Source organism: Vitis riparia, chromosome 12 (assembly GCF_004353265.1).
Source record: "Vitis riparia cultivar Riparia Gloire de Montpellier isolate 1030 chromosome 12, EGFV_Vit.rip_1.0, whole genome shotgun sequence".
In the NCBI taxonomy this organism is placed as follows: Eukaryota; Viridiplantae; Streptophyta; class Magnoliopsida; order Vitales; family Vitaceae; genus Vitis; species Vitis riparia.
The window spans coordinates 14,458,443-14,477,311 of NC_048442.1; the positions used below are offsets into that span (position 1 = coordinate 14,458,443).

The 18,869-nt window shown below is 38.8% G+C and overlaps 1 protein-coding gene across 4 annotated transcripts; it reads left to right on the plus strand.

Moving 5' to 3' along the window:
• Positions 1 to 3: 3 nt before the first annotated feature.
• Positions 4 to 17,803, plus strand: LOC117926514 (glucan endo-1,3-beta-glucosidase 9). Of its 4 annotated transcripts, XM_034845617.1 has the most exons (7): positions 4,100 to 4,277; positions 5,267 to 5,629; positions 5,876 to 5,999; positions 6,142 to 6,850; positions 7,274 to 7,424; positions 7,500 to 7,581; positions 16,230 to 17,803. In XM_034845617.1, exons 1-7 carry the CDS (start codon positions 4,181 to 4,183, stop codon positions 16,345 to 16,347), a joined length of 1,644 nt encoding a protein of 547 aa, XP_034701508.1. In that variant the 5' UTR covers positions 4,100 to 4,180; the 3' UTR covers positions 16,348 to 17,803. The 4 variants fall into 4 exon arrangements, with proteins under 4 accessions (XP_034701510.1, XP_034701509.1, XP_034701508.1 ...); XM_034845620.1 differs by lacking the exon at positions 5,267 to 5,629 and having other exon boundaries at positions 4,103 to 4,277; positions 16,230 to 16,347; XM_034845618.1 differs by lacking the exons at positions 5,267 to 5,629; positions 7,274 to 7,424; positions 7,500 to 7,581; positions 16,230 to 17,803 and adding an exon at positions 5 to 466 and having other exon boundaries at positions 3,188 to 4,277; positions 6,142 to 6,247.
• The last annotated feature ends 1,066 nt before the right edge of the window (positions 17,804 to 18,869 follow it).

Here is an 18,869-nt window from a genome sequence, read left to right on the forward strand (position 1 = left end):
AACTCGAAAGGACACCCAAGTGTGATCCAGGTGGTTCATACCCCACAAACAACAAAGCAAGAAGCACAAACCCTCAACAAAATTCTCAAGCTGACCACACCCTGTTTCTGCCCCCAAAAACAATGCCTCCAAATCTTTGTCTGATCCTGCTCCTCTGCATATCCTCCTCCACCACTAGGGCTAATGCCATTGGCCTCAACTGGGGCACCGCCGCTTCCCACCCTCTCCCACCGCCCAGGGTGGTGGAGCTATTGAAGAACAACAACATCGCCAGAGTGAAGCTTTTTGACGCTGACCCACTTGTTCTTCAAGCTCTTTCTGGTTCTAAAATTGCTGTCACTGTTGGGATTCCCAATTCCATGCTCAGGAGCTTGAACTCTTCCAAGAAAGCTGCGGAGAGCTGGGTCCATGATAATGTCACCCGATACGTCTCCAGTAGTGGCAGAGGCAGTGGAGTTCGAATCGAGTATAGTTTCTGTTTTTCTCTTGTGGGTTTGTGTTTTTTCATTTCTGGTTTGATTGTATCGGGGTCTCGGTTTCTGAGTATTGTTTGGTGTGTTTTTCCTCTTCGTTTGGTTGCTGAGAAAAAAGTAGGAAAATGAAGGAAACTGAAGGAAATGGGGAGTTTGGGTTCTGTGGTTATTGTTGTTTTGATTTCTAGAAAGATTAAAGAAAACAACTTAGGCCACAGAGTTGTGTTTGAGCTCTGTTGAAGGGGTTTTTTTGGTTAATTGGGTTTCAAATGAGGAAGATGTAAAACATCAAAACTTCAAATTCATTTCTGTTTCCTACATTTTCTTGGCAACCAAACAGAGTTGTTCTTTATGGAAACAAGAAGATGTTGCTGGTTACGGGATTCTTGTACTCGAGGTTTTGTTTACATGATTTGGGCTTTGGAATGTAGATAACTACTTGGTTATTTTGGTTGGCTAGAATGTTAGTTCAGTTTCACTCCTATTGCTTTTGAAGATTATGCTTTCTTATGCACTTTGAGGAGTAGGATTTGGAACGAGGCCTTATAAAAGGTTTTTGGTTTGTAGTTTGGTTGCAGCTTCTTTAATCTGAGTTCTATTTGGCAATTTATTTGGTAGTCCCCTTTTATAGTAGAGAGATTTTGTGACATTGTGCTTCTATGTAAGCGACAACTTTAGAAACAATTCAGTAAGTTAATGAATAGAAACAATATGTGGATTTTCCCACCCATCAATGATGAGATTATGTTTTACTTTGGTTGCTGCTATGGCACCATTAATTCTAAGCCGAGATGCCTACTTCTCAAAAAAAAAAAAAATTCTAAGCCAAGATGCCCATTACCCCTATTTTTTTCCAAGCACCCTACTGTTTAAATTAAACTCTAAATCTGTTCTTACCGGCTACCTGAACACTAAAATTCTGAGATTCCATTGCCATCTAGAAATTTCAGCAAGATTTTCCTTTCATTTCAAGCCCTACCTTAAACCATGGCAAATTTAACCCCTGTTCCATGCCTAAACCTACTTCTATATTATCCTCTAGAAACCCTAAGTTCAAAGTCCTAGTCCACTTGATGAATGCAGCTACTTTTAAGGGTTTTCTTGCAGCATATCCCTTTTAAATCTGTAAATGACTTGCTTATTTTCAAGAAATGGGCTTGATACCAGTTTATGGGTGTCATCATATTGCTGTTTCACTCAAATGCCGAGTAATCTGGTGCATGCTTAGGTGATAGTTGAGGAGGATTGAGTGGTTAACCCAATCAGAAGGGAATGAACTACCTCTATGTATGTAGATGAATTGTGAAGGTAATAAGCCACTCACAATTTGTTCTTGTTTTGTTTCATAAGAATAGTAGCATAAAAATCAATTTTGAGAGGATGGGTGTGCCTGTTGCTGCAGATATTGAGCAAAATGCCTGTAATTCTCTTATTCCTTTTCTACTGTGCCACACTTATAAAGCCATTACATGCAGATATCCACTGATTGTAGGCATTCTGGGATCCAAGATTCTTCTTTTCTTGGATTTTTTTGCATCAAGAACTCCTTTCTCAAACATTGCTCATGTGCTCCATGCTGTTAATGAAAAATGATATATTATTTATTCATTTATTCATTTATTTTTTGGGATAGGCAATGAAAACGATCATCATGCATCCTAACCGGCAGCATTTTTGAATGGGTTTATGGTGAGCATGAAGGATAGTGTATTTGTGCAAGTGGGTTTATTCTTTATAAAAAGGTTTTACTGATCTATTCAGGCTTAGCAAAGGTCTTAAAATTCTTTAATGGCTGGGATATAGTAGTTGACATTTTTAGGGATGTTTACTTCTTGAAAGGATGCCTGGTTTGGAAGCTATGAATGGAACTGCTGATGTATGAGACATATCAAACTGTTTGTTTAATAAGTTATTGGGGGCATTTATGCATATTTATTTGGTCAGGTTTATCTGGGCTTCAGTTTAGCATTATGTTAGCCCTGGAGCTGCACTCTGGCAATATCAGTGATGTAGACTTGTTTGCCACTGTGACAAATGAATCTAATCCTGTGAGTCATAGTGAAGTGTCTTTTGATGACTTCTTTTTTACAGTATGTAGGTTTGGTTAACCCACTCAAAATCCCCACCAAACTCACCCTCTCCATGGCAAGAGAAAGGAAAAACCATTTATTGATAGGCTTTTCATTTCATAGGAGTGCAGTTTCTTTGGGGTTGGAATCTTATAATTGAGCTCCTGTGTCTCCTCTTTTATAGTCATTTCCCTGGACAGTGAGTTTATTCTGTTATTGATTTGTAAGATAAATCTAATATAACATTGAGCTTCTGGCAGACTCTATTTGTCGAAGATTAGCCTATACTTGATATTAGCTCCAAGCATAGGCACAAGTAGTTTGGGACGCTGTTTGGGCATTTCCTTTAAAATATACTCTTTGTTTTACCTATCAAAAAAAAAAAAAAAATCTAGTAAGAGCAGTTGTTTATGAGAGTAGCACTGAACTCAAAGCTGAAGGAAATAATCCTTCTCTTCGTACGTTAAGTTATATCTCTGTGAGTTATATCAAACCAATAAATGAATCCTTTTGGGAGTTTCATAGGCTATAAGCATAACAACCATCCATTCTTTATTTGTTTTTTATTGTTTTGATAACTTGATTGATTTGGTTTGGGTATCTCCTTTTCATTCACCCTGTACCAACTAAGTGAACTGTTTACAGGTATGTTGCCGTCGGAGATGAGCCATTCCTGCAAAGTTATGGTGACCAGTTTCATCCATTTGTAATTGGAGCAGCAACAAACATCCAGACAGCCTTGATCAGGGCAAACTTGGCAAGCGAGGTGAAGGTCGTGGTTCCTTTCAGTTCTGATACCATCCAGTCAGAATCCAACCTGCCCTCAAAAGGGCATTTCAGGTCTGATCTCAACAAAACCATGAGCCACCTCCTCACATTTCTCAACAAGCATCACTCGCCTTTCTTTGTGAACATCTCACCTTTCCTGAGTCTCCACCAGAACAAGAACATATCCCTCGACTTCTCCATCTTCAAAGAAACCGCACATCCTCACAGTGACAGCCACAGAACCTACAAAAATAGCTTTGACTTGATCTATGATACTGTGGTTACTGCATTATCAACAGTTGGATATCCGGAAATGGATATTGTTGTTGGGCAGATTGGTTGGCCTACTGATGGAGCAGCCAATGCTACCTCATCCGTAGCAGAGACCTTCATGAAAGGCCTCATAAGGCACCTCCAGAGCAAATCAGGAACCCCACTGAGGCCTCGAGTTCCACCAACTGAAACATACATCTTTTCCCTCTTAGATGAGGATCAAAGAAGCATAGCCGCAGGAAATTTTGAAAGGCATTGGGGTCTGTTCACCTTTGATGGCCAAGCTAAGTACCATGTAGACCTAGGCCAGGGATCAAGAAACCTAGTAAATGCACAGAACGTCAACTACCTTCCTTCCAGATGGTGTGTTGTGAACAACAACCGAGACTTGTCCAATGCAACTGCTAGTGCATCAGAGGCATGCTCAGTTGCAGACTGCACTGCTCTATCTCCTGGCAGCTCCTGTTTCAACATCAGTTGGCCCGCAAGCATATCTTATTCATTCAACAGCTACTACCAGCAACATAATCAACAAGCAGCTAGCTGTGACTTTGGCGGGTTGGGTTTGATCACTACTGTCGACCCATCAATGGAGAAATGCAGATTTTCTATTCAGCTCCACACTTCTCATTCATCCTCGCTTCATCCGCTTCATCTTCTCCACCAAATGCTCTTGGCAGCAGCAACCATTTTGGTATGTTTTTCCCGGTTCTAACATCATACAACAATTCCAGTAAGAGTTCTTTCAGTCATATTCATCAAAAAGCCTCCTGTTGTGGATGTCTTCTGGGGTTGTGCAAGGTTCAACTGTTCAAGTTTTGTTTGCTCTATTTTTAGATGGAAAAGAGAGGGGGGGAATGGAATGACTTTGAGGTTCCACCCCTTGTTCACTTCAAAGCTCTGTGATTGTTCCCATTTGTAATGGGATTTAGCTGTTCACTGAAAATTTCCAGAGTAGAAAGTACCATCTCAATCTATTAGCATCCTGTGAAGCCATCCTCTTTTTTTTTTTTTTTTTTTCTAATTTCTGTATTATTTTTCATAAAACATCCATAAAAGTATAAAAAATATTGTGGGTGTTTTAATCCTTGGATGGGAAAACCCTCTCCCTTTCTTGAGCACACTTGTTTACCTATATTTGATTTAATTCTTAATTATTTAGATAATTTCAAATTCAAATTCAAAATCTTTAGAATCTCTCACTTAGAATGGGGTTTTTGCAGGGAAACACTAGTACTGGTTCATGATTCTTTCAAAAGACTTTTTAATTTATTATGAAAATAAAAAATGTTATAAATTTATACATTCTTGATTTTTATTTCTTACTCTAGAAAAGAAAATAAGAGAAATAAAATTTTAAATAATTTATCACATTTAAATTTACCTTTTATTTACTTAAACTTCTCATATCATAGAATGAAATAAAAAAGGAATAATCTTAAATTATAAATCTCTTTTTAAAAGCTCTCTCTAAATAATTTTACTAATTTTTTAATAATAATTAAATTAAATACTTAAAACATAAAAATTTTAAATAAAAAAGAAATATGAGTTGGGAATTACTTTCATTGCATAATTCATTAATTTCATAATTTCTTTTTTTTTTTTTAAATAAAAATTTGTTACATATGAGCAACGCTGTACCGAGACACAGTGGATAATTACCCAAAATTTTCATATTAGGGAACTGTTTGGCTGGAAAAGTTGAAAACAAAGGGAAGTCTGGGCTGGCGGAGGCCTTTATAAGTCAAACCCTAGGTCCTTTCTCTCTCTATTTCTCTCTAGAAAAACAAGCCCTAAGGAAAACCCTAGAGAACATGTCTGGTGTGTACGGTCACGACGGCGACGAATCGGGTCAGCCTCCCTCCTCCGGAGGCTACGGCGGTGGCGGTGGATACGGAGGAGGAGGATATGGTGGCGGAGGCGGTGGGGGAGGTTATGGGGGTAATAGTGGTGGCGGAGGTGGTGGACGGGGTGGAGGGTACGGTGGCGGTGGGGGCAGAGGAGGTGGTGGAGGAGGATATGGGGGTAATTCACAGAATCGAGGTACTTCAATCTTTTTTGTTCTCCCTAGTCATCCAATTTTTTTTATTGTTTCTTTATTTAAGAGACGGGAAAATAATAACGTGCTTATCTTAGTTTAGTACAACAATTCGGCTTAGTTGATTTGGTTTTTTTTTTTTTATTGTCGGAGTACCGCTCAGTTTTCTAATTCTTTTCTGTTCTTTCCTCAGTATAACTAGGGTCATTCACTTTCGTTTTTCCTTCCAAAATTTCGTCTTTGCTTTTCAGGAGGTGGAGGTGGCGGAGGATACCAAGGAGGGGATCGTGGCGGCCGAGGTGGTGGCGGCGGTGGAAGGGGAGGTGGCCGGGGAGGAAGCGGCAGAGATGGGGATTGGCTTTGCCCCAATCCAAGGTAAATTTTTTCCCTTTAAGATCTGTTTCATGTTGAATTTCTTTTTCCTATTCTCATATGGTGTATCACATAGTATCAAGGGCTTTCCTTTTGATTTCACTTTTTGATGGAGTTGTTACTGAAATTGGGCATTTGGGTGTAGCTGCGGGAATCTGAACTTTGCAAGAAGAGTTGAGTGTAACAAATGCGGTGCACCCTCTCCTGCTGGTGCAGGCAGCGATCGTGGTGGTGGCGGCGGCTATAACAGAGGAGGAAGTGGTGGGGGATTTGGTGGTAATCGAGGGGGAAGAGGTGGTAATTATGAGGGTGGCAGTGGAGGCAATAGAGGTGGTAATTATGAGGGTGGTAGTAGAGGGGGTTCTTATGGTGGTAATCAGGCAAGAGGTGGGGGTGGAGATGGTGGTTTTGGACAAGTTCCTCCAGCTGCACCCCAATCTTATGGTGGTGGGTCTGCTGGATATTATCCTCCTCCAAATTCTTTTGGTGGAAACACTAATTATGGTGGAGAGGCTGTTCCTCCTCCAACAAGCTACACTGGTGGGCCTACATCGTATCCCCCATCATATGGCGGCCCTGCGAGTGGTTATGATGGTCTAGGTGATACAAGAGGTGGTGGTCGGGCTGGTCCACCTGCTGGTGGATATGATGGTGGATTTGGTGGTCCCAGACAACAGGGAGGTGGTTATGCTGGGGGTGGAGGTGGAGGCAGTACTACTGAGGCCCCTGTTAAGGTGAAGCAATGCGATGAAAATTGTGGGGATTCTTGTGATAATTCAAGAATTTACATATCAAATTTGCCACCGGATGTGACTGTTGATGAATTGAGAGAGCTTTTTGGTGGCATTGGACAAGTTGGAAAATTTATTTTCTTTCTTTTCTAATTAAATGCACATAGATTACAATGCAATTTTAAAGTTGATAGCACTTGCACCTATTTGCTCTTTCTTATGCATATTCCAGTGGTGCTTGAGTTTCCTATAGTTCATCTGTGTAAGATTATATTCTTTAATTTTTCCTACTGGGAAGAGGCATGCTACTGTTATTTGGGAGGGTGCTAGTAAATAGGTTTCCATGTATTATTTAATTTATGCAACTAAATACCATTAGGATTGGACTTTATGTATTACAATGCTTAGGCTATATATTACATTTCTTCTTTGGTCAGCTATGATACGTTTTTGTGGTAAAGGAAATTTTAATAACTAGTGCATACCTTTTGCATTTTCTATTTAGTGGTAGTTTGTTAATTTGTATATGCTACTGTCATCATTCAGGTTGGAAGAATTAAGCAGAAGCGAGGTTATAAGGATCAATGGCCATGGAATATAAAAATATACACTGATGAAGGTGGAAACAACAAAGGCGATGCATGTTTGTCTTATGAGGATCCTTCTGCTGCGCATTCTGCTGGTGGTTTTTATAACAGTATGTTTCAATCAACTTTTCTCTTATTTAGTTTGTCATACTTTCTTTGTATGCTTATTCTGTCTTGTCCATCAGATTATGAAATGAGGGGCTATAAAATCAATGTTGCAATGGCTGAGAAGTCTGCACCAAGGGCTCCACCTGCTTTTGGCCATGGGTATCTCCCCCATCCTTGTGCTCTCTCTTTGAGTTACCTTGTTCTCTCTTGTTTAAGTTGCAAATTTGATTTGAGTTGTGCTAAATGAATATTGGATTGTTTCTTTCTATCCCAAATATTTAGTGACTTCTAGAACCAGTCAAGATGTTTAGATCACATCCCACTATCTAATGAGCAACTTTCAGATGCTATTTTGTTGATAAGGGTTTAGCAATTGTGGTTATCATACCCGCTAGTGATGCTAATATGCATGAATGTAAAGTCTGTTCTTACTGTTCTGCAATGGCTGTTTTCTCCTCTTGTAGTTCTACTGCCTTCTATGTGCTAATTTCCTTTGTTGAGTGCTTTCTATATCTAACTGTTACTAGCATATTTATGGGGACAGCACCTTGTGATAGAGAATGCATATTCCCTTTTCTATTTGTAATATTTGAAACATATTATTGTTGAATGTATGGTCATAGACTGTGTCCTCTATTGTGGCATAGGCTGGATCTTTTTGGAGAATCGTTAGCTTTGTTTATTGATTAGTTTCTCCTTTGATAGGGGAAGGGAGCTCAACCTATAGACATTGGTTGGACTTTCTAGAGAGATTTGTGCTAATTACTAGCATATTTATGGGGACAACATCTTTTCCCTTTTCTATTTGTAATATTTGAAGCATATTATTGTTGAATGTATGGTCATAGACTGTGTCCTCTATTTTTTTGTAAGCTAGATCTTTTTGGAGAATTGTGAGATTTGTTTATTGAATAGTTTCTCCTTTGATAGGGGAAGGGAGCCCAACCTATAGACATTGGTTGGACTTTCCAGAGAAATTGTTCGCCTTTACTTCACCTCCTTTATTTTTTTTTTTACTTCCGTAGTGTGTTTCTGCAAGGTTGAATGGCATGAATAGTTATAATTAGTAAAGAAACACAAGGAAATTGTGAATGCTTGATTGGAGCCCCACTTCAAGTTAATATCCTCTAGATTGGATAACCTGTCGAGTGTTGAGGAGATGAAACAAAGTAGTACTCACCCAAATAGGACGAGCCAAAACCAGATGGTTCTAGCTCAGTTTTTGTAGAATTTTTTGGAAATCAACTATCCTTAGATGGTTTTGCCTTTTGGGGATATTTTTTTGGGAAACCTTCTATTCATAGGTGGTTCTACCCTTTCAGCTGTTGGGAATTTTTGAGAAACTTGATATCCATAGTTGACCAGCTGTTAAGGAATCCTCCCACCTTGAGATAAGCCCATTGGTGCACCACAGGTTGACTTTCCCCTAGAATTCATCAACACGAGAACCTTGAATGATTGGTTTTTGCCAATTCGTATTGAAGCCATTTCCAAAGATTTAGAGAATTGTTTATTGGAGCATTTCATTGTCTCATAATTAGTTTCTCCATAATTAAGTGGTTTATATCCATAATTAGTTTCTCCATTTTGGTTAATGGAACCTCCTTAGGTTTTTTCCAATCTCTTGGGGTCTAAGGTAGAGAGATCCTCTCTTGCCCTATTTATTTGTGATTGCAATGGAGGCACTTGGTTCCCTCCTAAGGAGAAAAGTGAATGAGGGTTTTTTGTTGACTTGCAGGTGAGAGGTAGAGGTGGTGAAGGGATTTAGGTTTCCCACTTATTGTTCACAAATGATATACTTGTATTTTGTGAGATTTCTTAGGATCAAATGATGTATTTATGCTGGTTACTTATGAGGTTTGAGGCCATTTCGGACTTGAGAATTAATTTGGATAAAAGTGAGTTAATTCCAATGGGATCTATGGATAATGTGGAGGACTTGGTTGCAGAGCTTGGTTGTAAGGTTGGAAGCCTCCCTTCCTCTTACTTGGGGTTGTCGTTGGGTGCTTCTTTTAAATCTGTGGCAACTTTGAATGGAGTGGGGGAGAGGTTTTGGAAAAGGTTGGTTATGTGGAAGAGATAATACATTTCTAAGGGAGGGGAGGATCACCTTGATACGAAGCACTCTGGCTAGCTTTTCTATTTATTTCACATTTGCTTTCCATACCCAGGATGGTCAGGTTGAGGCTACAATAGATTAAGAGGGATTTTTTGTGAGGAGGTGGGGCTATTGAGCGGAAACCTCATCTTGTAAGGAGGGCAACCATTTGCTTAAATAAAAGAAAATGGGGATCGGGGGTTAAGTGCCTTTCTACTCTCAACAAGGCTCTTCTTTGTAAATGGAGTTGATGGTTTGCGAATGAGAGAGGGACCTTTTGGAACCAAGTGATTAGGGGGAAGTATGGGGAGGAATGAGGGGATGGTGTTCTCGGGAAGTAAGGGACGTGTATGGTGTAGGGTTGTGGAAAACAATTAAGAAGGATTGACACCTTGTTAGCAGTAGACTTTCCTTTGTGTGGGTGACGGGTGGAGGGTGAAATTTTGGAAGGATAAGTGATGCAAGCCATACCTTTGTGTGATTCCTTTCCCACTTTATATGCTTTAGCGGTTTCCAAGGACACTTAGGTAAAAGATGTTTGGAGTTTATTTCATGGAGGGGGGAGTTGGAGCCCTCTCTTCTCTAAACCCTTAAATGATTAGGAGGTGGATGAAGTGGAGAGGTTCTTGTTGTGTCTGAATGGGAAGAGAGTGCAGAGGGATGGGGATGATAGGGTGCTTTGGAATGGGAGAAAGAGTGGCAAGTTCTCCGTTAGGTCTCTCTATAAATTCTTAAGAGTCGAGTTCTCTAGTATCTTTCCTAATGAAAATCATTTGGAAGCTTGGGGTGCAGCCCAAGGTGAGCTTCTTTGCTATGTAAGCAACATGGGGAAAATCTCTAACCTTGAACCAAATTCAGAAAAGAGGATGGTCCATAGCGAATAGATGTTATCCATGCCAAATGCATGAAGAATCTATAGATGACATCCTTCTCCATTGTGTTAAAACAAGGGCTTGATGGGAGGAGTTCTTTACTATTTTTGGGGTCTCTTGTGTGCTTCCTTCTTCGGTTAGGTTAACACTTTTGGGTTGGGATGGGTCCTTTGTGGACAAAAAGAGAAAGGAAGGTTGGAGAGTAGGCCCTTTATGCATCTTTTGGATGGTTTGGAAGGCAAGAAATAGAATTGCTTTCTACGATGACGTGCTTTCCATCCAAAGACTAAAGTGTTCTTTTGTTTGTTTTTTTGGTTGGAAACTAAGTTGTTTGTAAAGGACGATCCTTCAAAACTAAGTTGTTTATAAATGATGATCCTTCGATGCTAATTGGTTTCATTGATTGGTTGGGCTCTCGATAAGGGTGAGGATGCTTTTGTACCTCCATTTTGGCAAGTTTTTTTTTTTTTTAATTTTTTTTTTAATTTCAGTTGTGTGGGGGTGGTTGTATTTATCTTGTATACTTTGGGTTGCTATTTTGATGCCTCTTTTTTATATATATACTACTCTATACTTGTAAGAAAAAAAATAAAAACAAGAAACAAAATAGATTAGATCCTTGTGGTCAATGATGTTTTTAACAATTTTAAGCCTTTTGTGTATAGGATACCGATAATGGATTTGGTCCCTTGCGGTTAATGATGTTTCAATAGTTAAGAACTCATATCAAGCTTGCGTGGCTTATTTGTGGTAGTTGGATTGGAGGGTACTCATTATTTATTTATTTTTTTATAAGTAAAAGAGAAGAAACCGTATTGAAAAGAGACACTAAAATAACGGTTCAAAAGATATAGAAGAGATGCACCCCTCCCCAACTGGGACGAAAAACAGCCTTCAAAAGTGGAGGAGTAAAAAAAACCATCTTTTATGAACAATTTTGTCCCTGACTAAAGAAAATAAACAAAAGAACTCTTTTAAGTCTTTGAATGGACAACACATCAATTTTAAACGCAATTTTGTTTCTTGCCTTCCAAACCGTCCAAAAAATACATAAAGGGCATGCTCTCTAAACTTCTCTTCTCTTTTTTCCCACAAAGGACCCGTTCTAACCCAAGAGCGTCGTCTTAATAGAGGCTGACAGCACCCATTGCACCCCAAAGAGAGTGAAAGTCAACGCCCAAAGAGTCCTTGTCTTGGCACAGTGGAGGAGGATATGATCTATCGATTCCTCATGCATTTGGCAAAGGTAGCATCTATTTGCTAAAGGCTGTCATCTTTTTAGAAGTTGGTCCAATGTAAGAGCCTTTCCCTAAGTGGCTTCCCACTCAAAAAACTCATTTTGGGCTGCATACATGATTTCCAAATGACATTCGATGGGAAAGAGATTGAAGGGCCTGATTCAAATCCCACTAAACACTCTTTCCATTAAGGCCTAATAAAAATCTATGCACCTCCTCCATCTCCCAATCATTGAAGGGTCTAGAAAAATGCGGGCTCCAACTCCCCCCTCCCTCAGTGAAACTCCACACATTTTTTAGCTAGGCGTCCTTGGAAGCAACTAGAACAAATAAAGTAGGAAAAACAACACACAAAGGTGAATCTCCACATCATCTATCCTTCTAAAATTTCACCCTCTGACCATTGCTCACCACAAAGGAGAGTTTACTGCTTACAACATGCCACTCCCTCCTAGTTGCTTTCCACAGCCCCACACCATATCCATCCCTCAATTCCTTGGAACACCAACCCCCTTGCTCCTCCCCACATTTTCCCCTAATCACTTGATTCCAAAAGACCCCCTCTCTCATTTTCAAACCCCTAACTCTATTTGCATAAAAACGCCTTATTAAGAGAAGAAAGACACTTCATCCCAAACCCCCTTTTCTTTTGTCTAAGCAAACAAGTGCCTATCTTACAAGATGAGGTTTCCACTCAAGAGCCCCACCTCCTCACAAAAAATCCCTTTGAATTTGCTCTAACCTCAATCTGACCATCCTAGGTAAAGTAAGCACATACATGAAATAAATGGGCAAGCTAGCCAAAGTACTCTGAATCAAAGTGAGCCTCCCTCCTTTGGAGATGTATTGTCTTTTCCACATTGCCAATGTCTTTCGAAACCTCTCCTTCACTCTATCCCAGATTGCCACAGACTTAAAAGGAGCTCCCAAAGGTAATCCCAAATAAGAGGAGGGGAGACTCCCAACCCTACAACCAAGTTTTGCAGCCTAAGCCTCCACGTTTTCCACACATCCCACTGAGATTAACTCACTTTTATCCAAATTAATTCTCAACCCCAAAATGATTTTAAACCACATTAGAGTCCAACTTAAATACATCATCTGATCTTGAGAAGCCCCACAGAAAACCAAAGTGTCATCGACGAACAATAAATGGGACACGTGAGCCCCTTCGCCACCTCTACCCCTCACCTTACAAGCTGACAAAAATTTGGGATTTATAGCTCTCCTTAGAAGGCAGCTAAGTGATAGCAATCACAAATAAGTACAGTGAGAGTGGGCCCCCTTTTCTTAAACCCCTAGAACTTTGGAAGAAGCCTAAGGAAGTCCCGTTAATCAAAACAGAAAAACTAGCTATAGAGATGCACCATTGCATCCATCAGAGTCATTTCTCCCCAAAACCCATCACACCCATAACTAAAAGAAAGGACCAGTCCATATGATCATACGCCTTCTCTATATCAAGCTTGCACAACACCGCCCCCTCATTGCTCTTCAAAATCGAATTTATGACTTCATTAGCAACAAGGGTGACATCTACGATTTGTCTACCCTCAAAGGCATTTTGGGCCTTGGAAACCACCTTACCCACTATCAGCTTTAACTAATTGACTAGCACTTTAGCTAACCACTTGTATAATCCTCCCACCAACCTAATTGGCCTGAAATCCCTTAAATATTCCGCACCCCCTTTTTTTAGGATCATAGGTAGGAAAGTTGCATTCAAACTTGTGACAAAACAGTTTTGGTCATGAAACTCCCTAAAAAACGCCATGACCTCCTCCTTCACAAACCCCCATGAGGATTGCCAGAAAGCCATAGAAAAACCATTAGGCCCTGGCGCTTTGTCTCCATTAAAGTCCTTAAGAGCCTCGAAAACCTCTAGCTCAGAAAAAGGCTCCTCCAGCCTAGCTCTTTCAACAGCCTCCAACCTTGCAAAAGACAGACCACTAATACTGGACCTCCACCCTCCTGCAGTAGACAACAGAAACTTAAACTCATTCACCATTCCTTCTTTGATCTAATTATCCTCTATCAACCAAGTACCATTGATTTTAACCGGAGCCATCAAACTCCTCCTGTGCGCATTAGCCATCTTGTGGAAAAATCTAGTGTTTCTATCCCTCTCTTTTAGTCACAATTCCCTTGATTTTTGCCTCTTAAGAAATTTCTTCTAGGAGAACCCACTTTTTAAAATCCTCCTTTGCACCTCTCGTAGCTTCCAACTCATGAACAGCAAGTGGCTGAGCTGCCTCTACTTTGCTTCAAAAGTCCACCTGATTCAAAGCCAAAGCCTTGTTAACTTCAACTTTACCAAAGACATTCCTGTTCTAGTCTCTCAGTAAAGGCTTTCAGCTTAACAGCCATAACAAAACTAGCAGACCCACTGAAATTGAGACTCTCCCACTAAGCCTACAACTTATCCTTGAAGCCCTCCTTCAACCACATCATTTAATATACCTTCTCTTTGTTAATTAGCGTGGGCCTTCCAAGGACTGGTTTGGGGTCTTTTAGGGCCATTTGTAATAAGCATACTGTTTTCTCCTTTTGCTTCTTGTATGCTTTAGCAGATGCATTTATAGAGTTGAATGTTTCCATTTGTCTATGGGTGTGTTGCTACCTAATAATAGATTGAAGCTTTACCACCTAGAATGTGGATACCACATGTCTTCCCTATTGCTTGAGATCGAAAACCTTTTAAGTTCCTTTATATTTATGAACTCTCAATTCTTAAGTAGTTCCATTTGGGCTGTGATTAGTTTGGAGGTCGAATGGTCAGGCTTTAGTGGTTATTCTTGATTAGTTTTGCATACTACCAGTTGCTGGCCTCTCAAGTTTCATGGCTTACATCTTCAATGTGATTTTGGAGCCCAATATTCTTTGGGATCATGGAATACAAAGGATTAGAGATCATTTAGTGACTTGACAGAGGTTATCTCAATATGAGGGAAAACTAATTTCATCCGATCCACCCGATAAAATATTGTTGCTTATTTTGTTTGATTATTTAAATTGGAAGATTATCAGGATTCAATGACTTTTGTCAGGTTAGGGATTGCGAGAAAGACGGTTAATTCAGTAGTTGAAATAATCTTTTTCTTTGATCTCGAAAACCTATTCATTTTATAGAATAATATAGAAACCATGAATATAGCAATATGAAAAGGATGGATACGACAACCAAACTGTGCTCAAATTATCTTGGAAGTTCTGTGCTGACTTGGGTTTGGAAATTAGTTACAAATATCAATATGTATCTGTGAATAATTTTGCATATTTCTTTATGAACCACATATAAACTCACACCTACCATGAATTGATTGGGCTAGAGCCAAATAGGTAGTTTTCTGGTTAGGGTTGGCTACATGCTGTCTTGACTAGATGAGCACTCCTGAGCTATCAAGCAGGCAGCAATTTCGACCTTATCTTCTAAAGTCCCCAAACTGGATTTCAAACTCAGTGTCTTCACACCATATTCCCTTCCCATGTGATGTATATCCTATCTAAGGAGTTATGGGCCTCTAAAGAGTAGTAGTAGTACTTACCTCTTTTGCTTGAGTGGCAGCTCTAAAGATCAACACTTCTTGCCTTTATTTATCGGCACATAAGAACTATATTAAAACAATGCCCAACAATATGAGACTATTCCCCCAAATATCTATTTCATGTGTTTGTTTGGTGCCTGATGAACAAATAACCATCTTAGGTTCTCTTGCATTCTTGGTGTGATCCCTGCTCCTTTGTGAGGACTTAATTTGATCTTTATATGTGATTTTTGATGTTCTTGGACATAAATTTCCAAGATTTGATGAGTCAAGATGGAAAATTTTGGGATTGAGCTTGAGCAGTTACAATGTTGATTTGGGTAGGGAATAAAAGTTTTTTTGAAAATGAAAATGCATGGGACCTCTGGCCTCTCCTGTTCTGAATGGAAGCAGCATTCTTAGTGTGGGTTGTCCATTGCATTCAGCTGTTTCCATCTTTAACTATTTTGCCTATTTGAACTGGTTGGATGGTGCCTGCCCATCAGTGCATGTTTGTTTAGTGAGGTTAATTAGCCATTGGTTTGATGTGCACATATCTGACTGCATTCTTTGTCATCTTCAAAGTGAGGCTAAGACTTTTCTTCCTATATTAAACTTTTGGCCTGGTTTGGTTTCTTAGCGAGGGCCAAATTGAATTGCCCCCTTCAGCATTTTTATTGCAGGACACTCTTCTACTATCCCAATGAATAGTTGTGCTATTTCTTTACTGTTGTTTGTCTTCGAGGTCATGTGTCAAGGTCAAGTATATATTTGTCAGTATGTTTTTACTTGAAAATCCAAAACATTGGGATCTGTGTTTTTTGATGGTATAGATCTGGACCATTGCTTTCATCTCTGAGTTTAAGGTTCATCTTCTGAAGTCTTGACTTTTCTTTTCTTTATTGATTTGCATATACTTTAGATAATTGATAGTCTTTTGTTCTCTGCTAGAAGTGTCCATATAGTAAAAAATGGGGGAACACGCTTTCTTGTTTTTTATACTGCTTGATGGTTTCCTGAGAAATTGTCCAATGATTTTTAGATGCTGTATGAATGGTTAATCTTTGTGCTACAGGGGTGGTGGTAGAGGTGGCTATGGTGGTGGGGACCGGCGCAGAGACAATTACAGGGACAATGCAGGTTCTGGTCCAGATAGACATCATCATGGTGGAAATCGTTCGCGTCCATACTGAGATAACTTCAGCACTGAGCATTTAATGTACCTTAAATTATGGTCTGAGGGGTTTTATTATATTCCATTCACCCGGATTGTTCTTTAACTGGAGACTTAAGAGGTAGGTTGTTCACTTCTCTGAGCAAGACCCCTTTTTCTCCTTTATCTACTTCTGCTACATGGAGGGGTTTTTATTCTTAAGCTTGGGATTGATTTAAATTGTGTGAATGTTTTTCTAGAGGCAAGTGGATAATCTCCAAATTGCTGCTATAAGGTAGGTTGATATTTTCAGGTGAGTGCTGCTCAATTGAATTCTATCCCTTCTTTCAGAAATTGACCCAAGAGTGGTGAAATATGTGGAGTTAGCTTGCAATGTAGCCTTATGCTTGCATTTTCAGGTGGCACTAATAGAGTACTTTAATTGCATGGATGTGTAGGACATTGTTTCTGAAATTCTAATTTGCTATAGAATTCCTCTAGCCTGTCCTTTCTAAACTTCTAATTTACTGGAGAATTTATAGTTGAATTGAGCATTTTGCTTTGGAACTCAACCGCCATGCCTTGGGTTGGACCATTTCATTTATGAGAGTAAATACCAAACCAACGCTTTTCAAACACAAACCTTATGACCTAGTTGAAGTGTGGAAACTTGTATACAGGGCAAATTCATTTTAATGTGAACTAGTCGCAGATAAGTTTAGCAAGACTTATCTATTTATGTCTGGGAAACAATTTTATCATATGATCACCTTCACTGCCTTTGTTGGCTATAGATGCGGGGTTCAATGAAGAACCTTCAAAATATTGAATATGAGGTTGTTAGTTCTGTTTAAATTTATATCTCTCTAATGGTTCAAAACTGTTGAACGAACATGGAATGAGCTCTGTAATGAAGGTCCTCGTAATGGATAGGACCATTGAGAACAACCAACTTGGTAGGGAAGAAGATTAACAATAACTGAAAAGATCATCCATTGGATGCTGCTGCCCCCAGCCACTGCTATTTAATGCCCACCCTTTGAGGAGTAGCTCTTCTTTTGCCAACCACAGACAACCTTCTCCTGGAACTCAGTTTTGCACGGCTGGCTTATATCAGTTGCTGCCAACCTACCTGATTCTCAGCGAGTCATCTCTGCTGCTACACCTTCGCGTCCCTCCAACTTGCAGCCTTAATCTTATGCTACTGCAGCTGCTGCAAATTGAGTTTTTGTTGCCCATTTGGGTTCATTTTTTAGCTTTACTAAATGTCGGTTATGGATTGTAGGCGGTTTAGCTTAGCTCTGGTAACCAGCCCTTCCCCTGCGTCAAATTGGTCCTGTGCCTATCCTGGAATTTGACGTTTAGTTGCTATGAAGCCAGTAGGTCTTGTATTTGGTTTTGGTGGATTTTTTTTTTTTAATTTGTCTTGTCCTTTTATTTATGTAAAAACTGGAATTATAATTAATTGTATGGGTGTATGGCCTTCAATACTGAAATTAAAGGGTGTTTTTCCCGGGGATTTGGCAGCTGATTCTGAGATTTTGGGCACCATTAAGCCTGGATGATGGCTGAGATTTTATTAAGGAAGCCAAAGGGGTGATGAAGTTCGTTTAGAGAAATGGAGAATGGAGTTCTATTCTCGTGTTTTCTCATGCATGGCTGGGGAAAAGCCCTTGTGATAATGCGCAGAAAAGGGTTTACATATGCATGGTTATAAACAGAAAAGTTAAAAACTTGTTTGTAGATGTTTTTGAAAACAATTTTTTTTTAGAAGTTATTTATTAAATACTCAATTGTTTTGAGGAAAAGGTTTTCGAAAGTATTTTGTATGTTTTCATTTGTTTTCTATAACATATCTTCAAAGTTTTATTTCAATGACAATTTTTTAACATCAAATTTTAAATAGATGTTAAAATAAAGCAAAACCATTTTAGAATAAGGATGAAACCTTGAAAATAAGGATTCTATTAAAGAAAAACTTGGGGGTGGAGGTGGGTAAAAAATTCTTTAAGTTAGCATCATTTTTGTTTATAAAATAAGAAAATAAAAACTGCATCCAAACTTGATTGATTGCAAGCAATTTTTAAAGAGAGAAAAAAAAGAAAGGGGATGTTGACTGTAAAAAGTAAAAGGATTTTCATTTCGATTTTATATTAATGTTAAATTACTATTTAAATTTTGTGGAAAATTAACAAAACAATTTAATAAATAATATTTAGTAAAATATGAATGGTATTTTTTGTATTAAGAAATAATGATAAAATATGGATATTAATATTTCAATAATGTAAAAATTATTTTATCGAAAAAGAACTTGGTTAAAGTATTTTATTTAAAATGACATAAAAAATAAGGGCGATTCACTCTTTTTAACATATGTAAATAAACTATTTTTATTTTTATTTTATTTTATGTACACAATTACTATCTTAAATGTTAGTACATATTCTTTGTCTAAAAATTTAATTGTATTTTGCCCCGAACTTTACATGACCCAAATAAAGTATAAACTCTAAACATCAACCACACTCGTTATGATGTTTCATATTGCTTTAGAAAGAA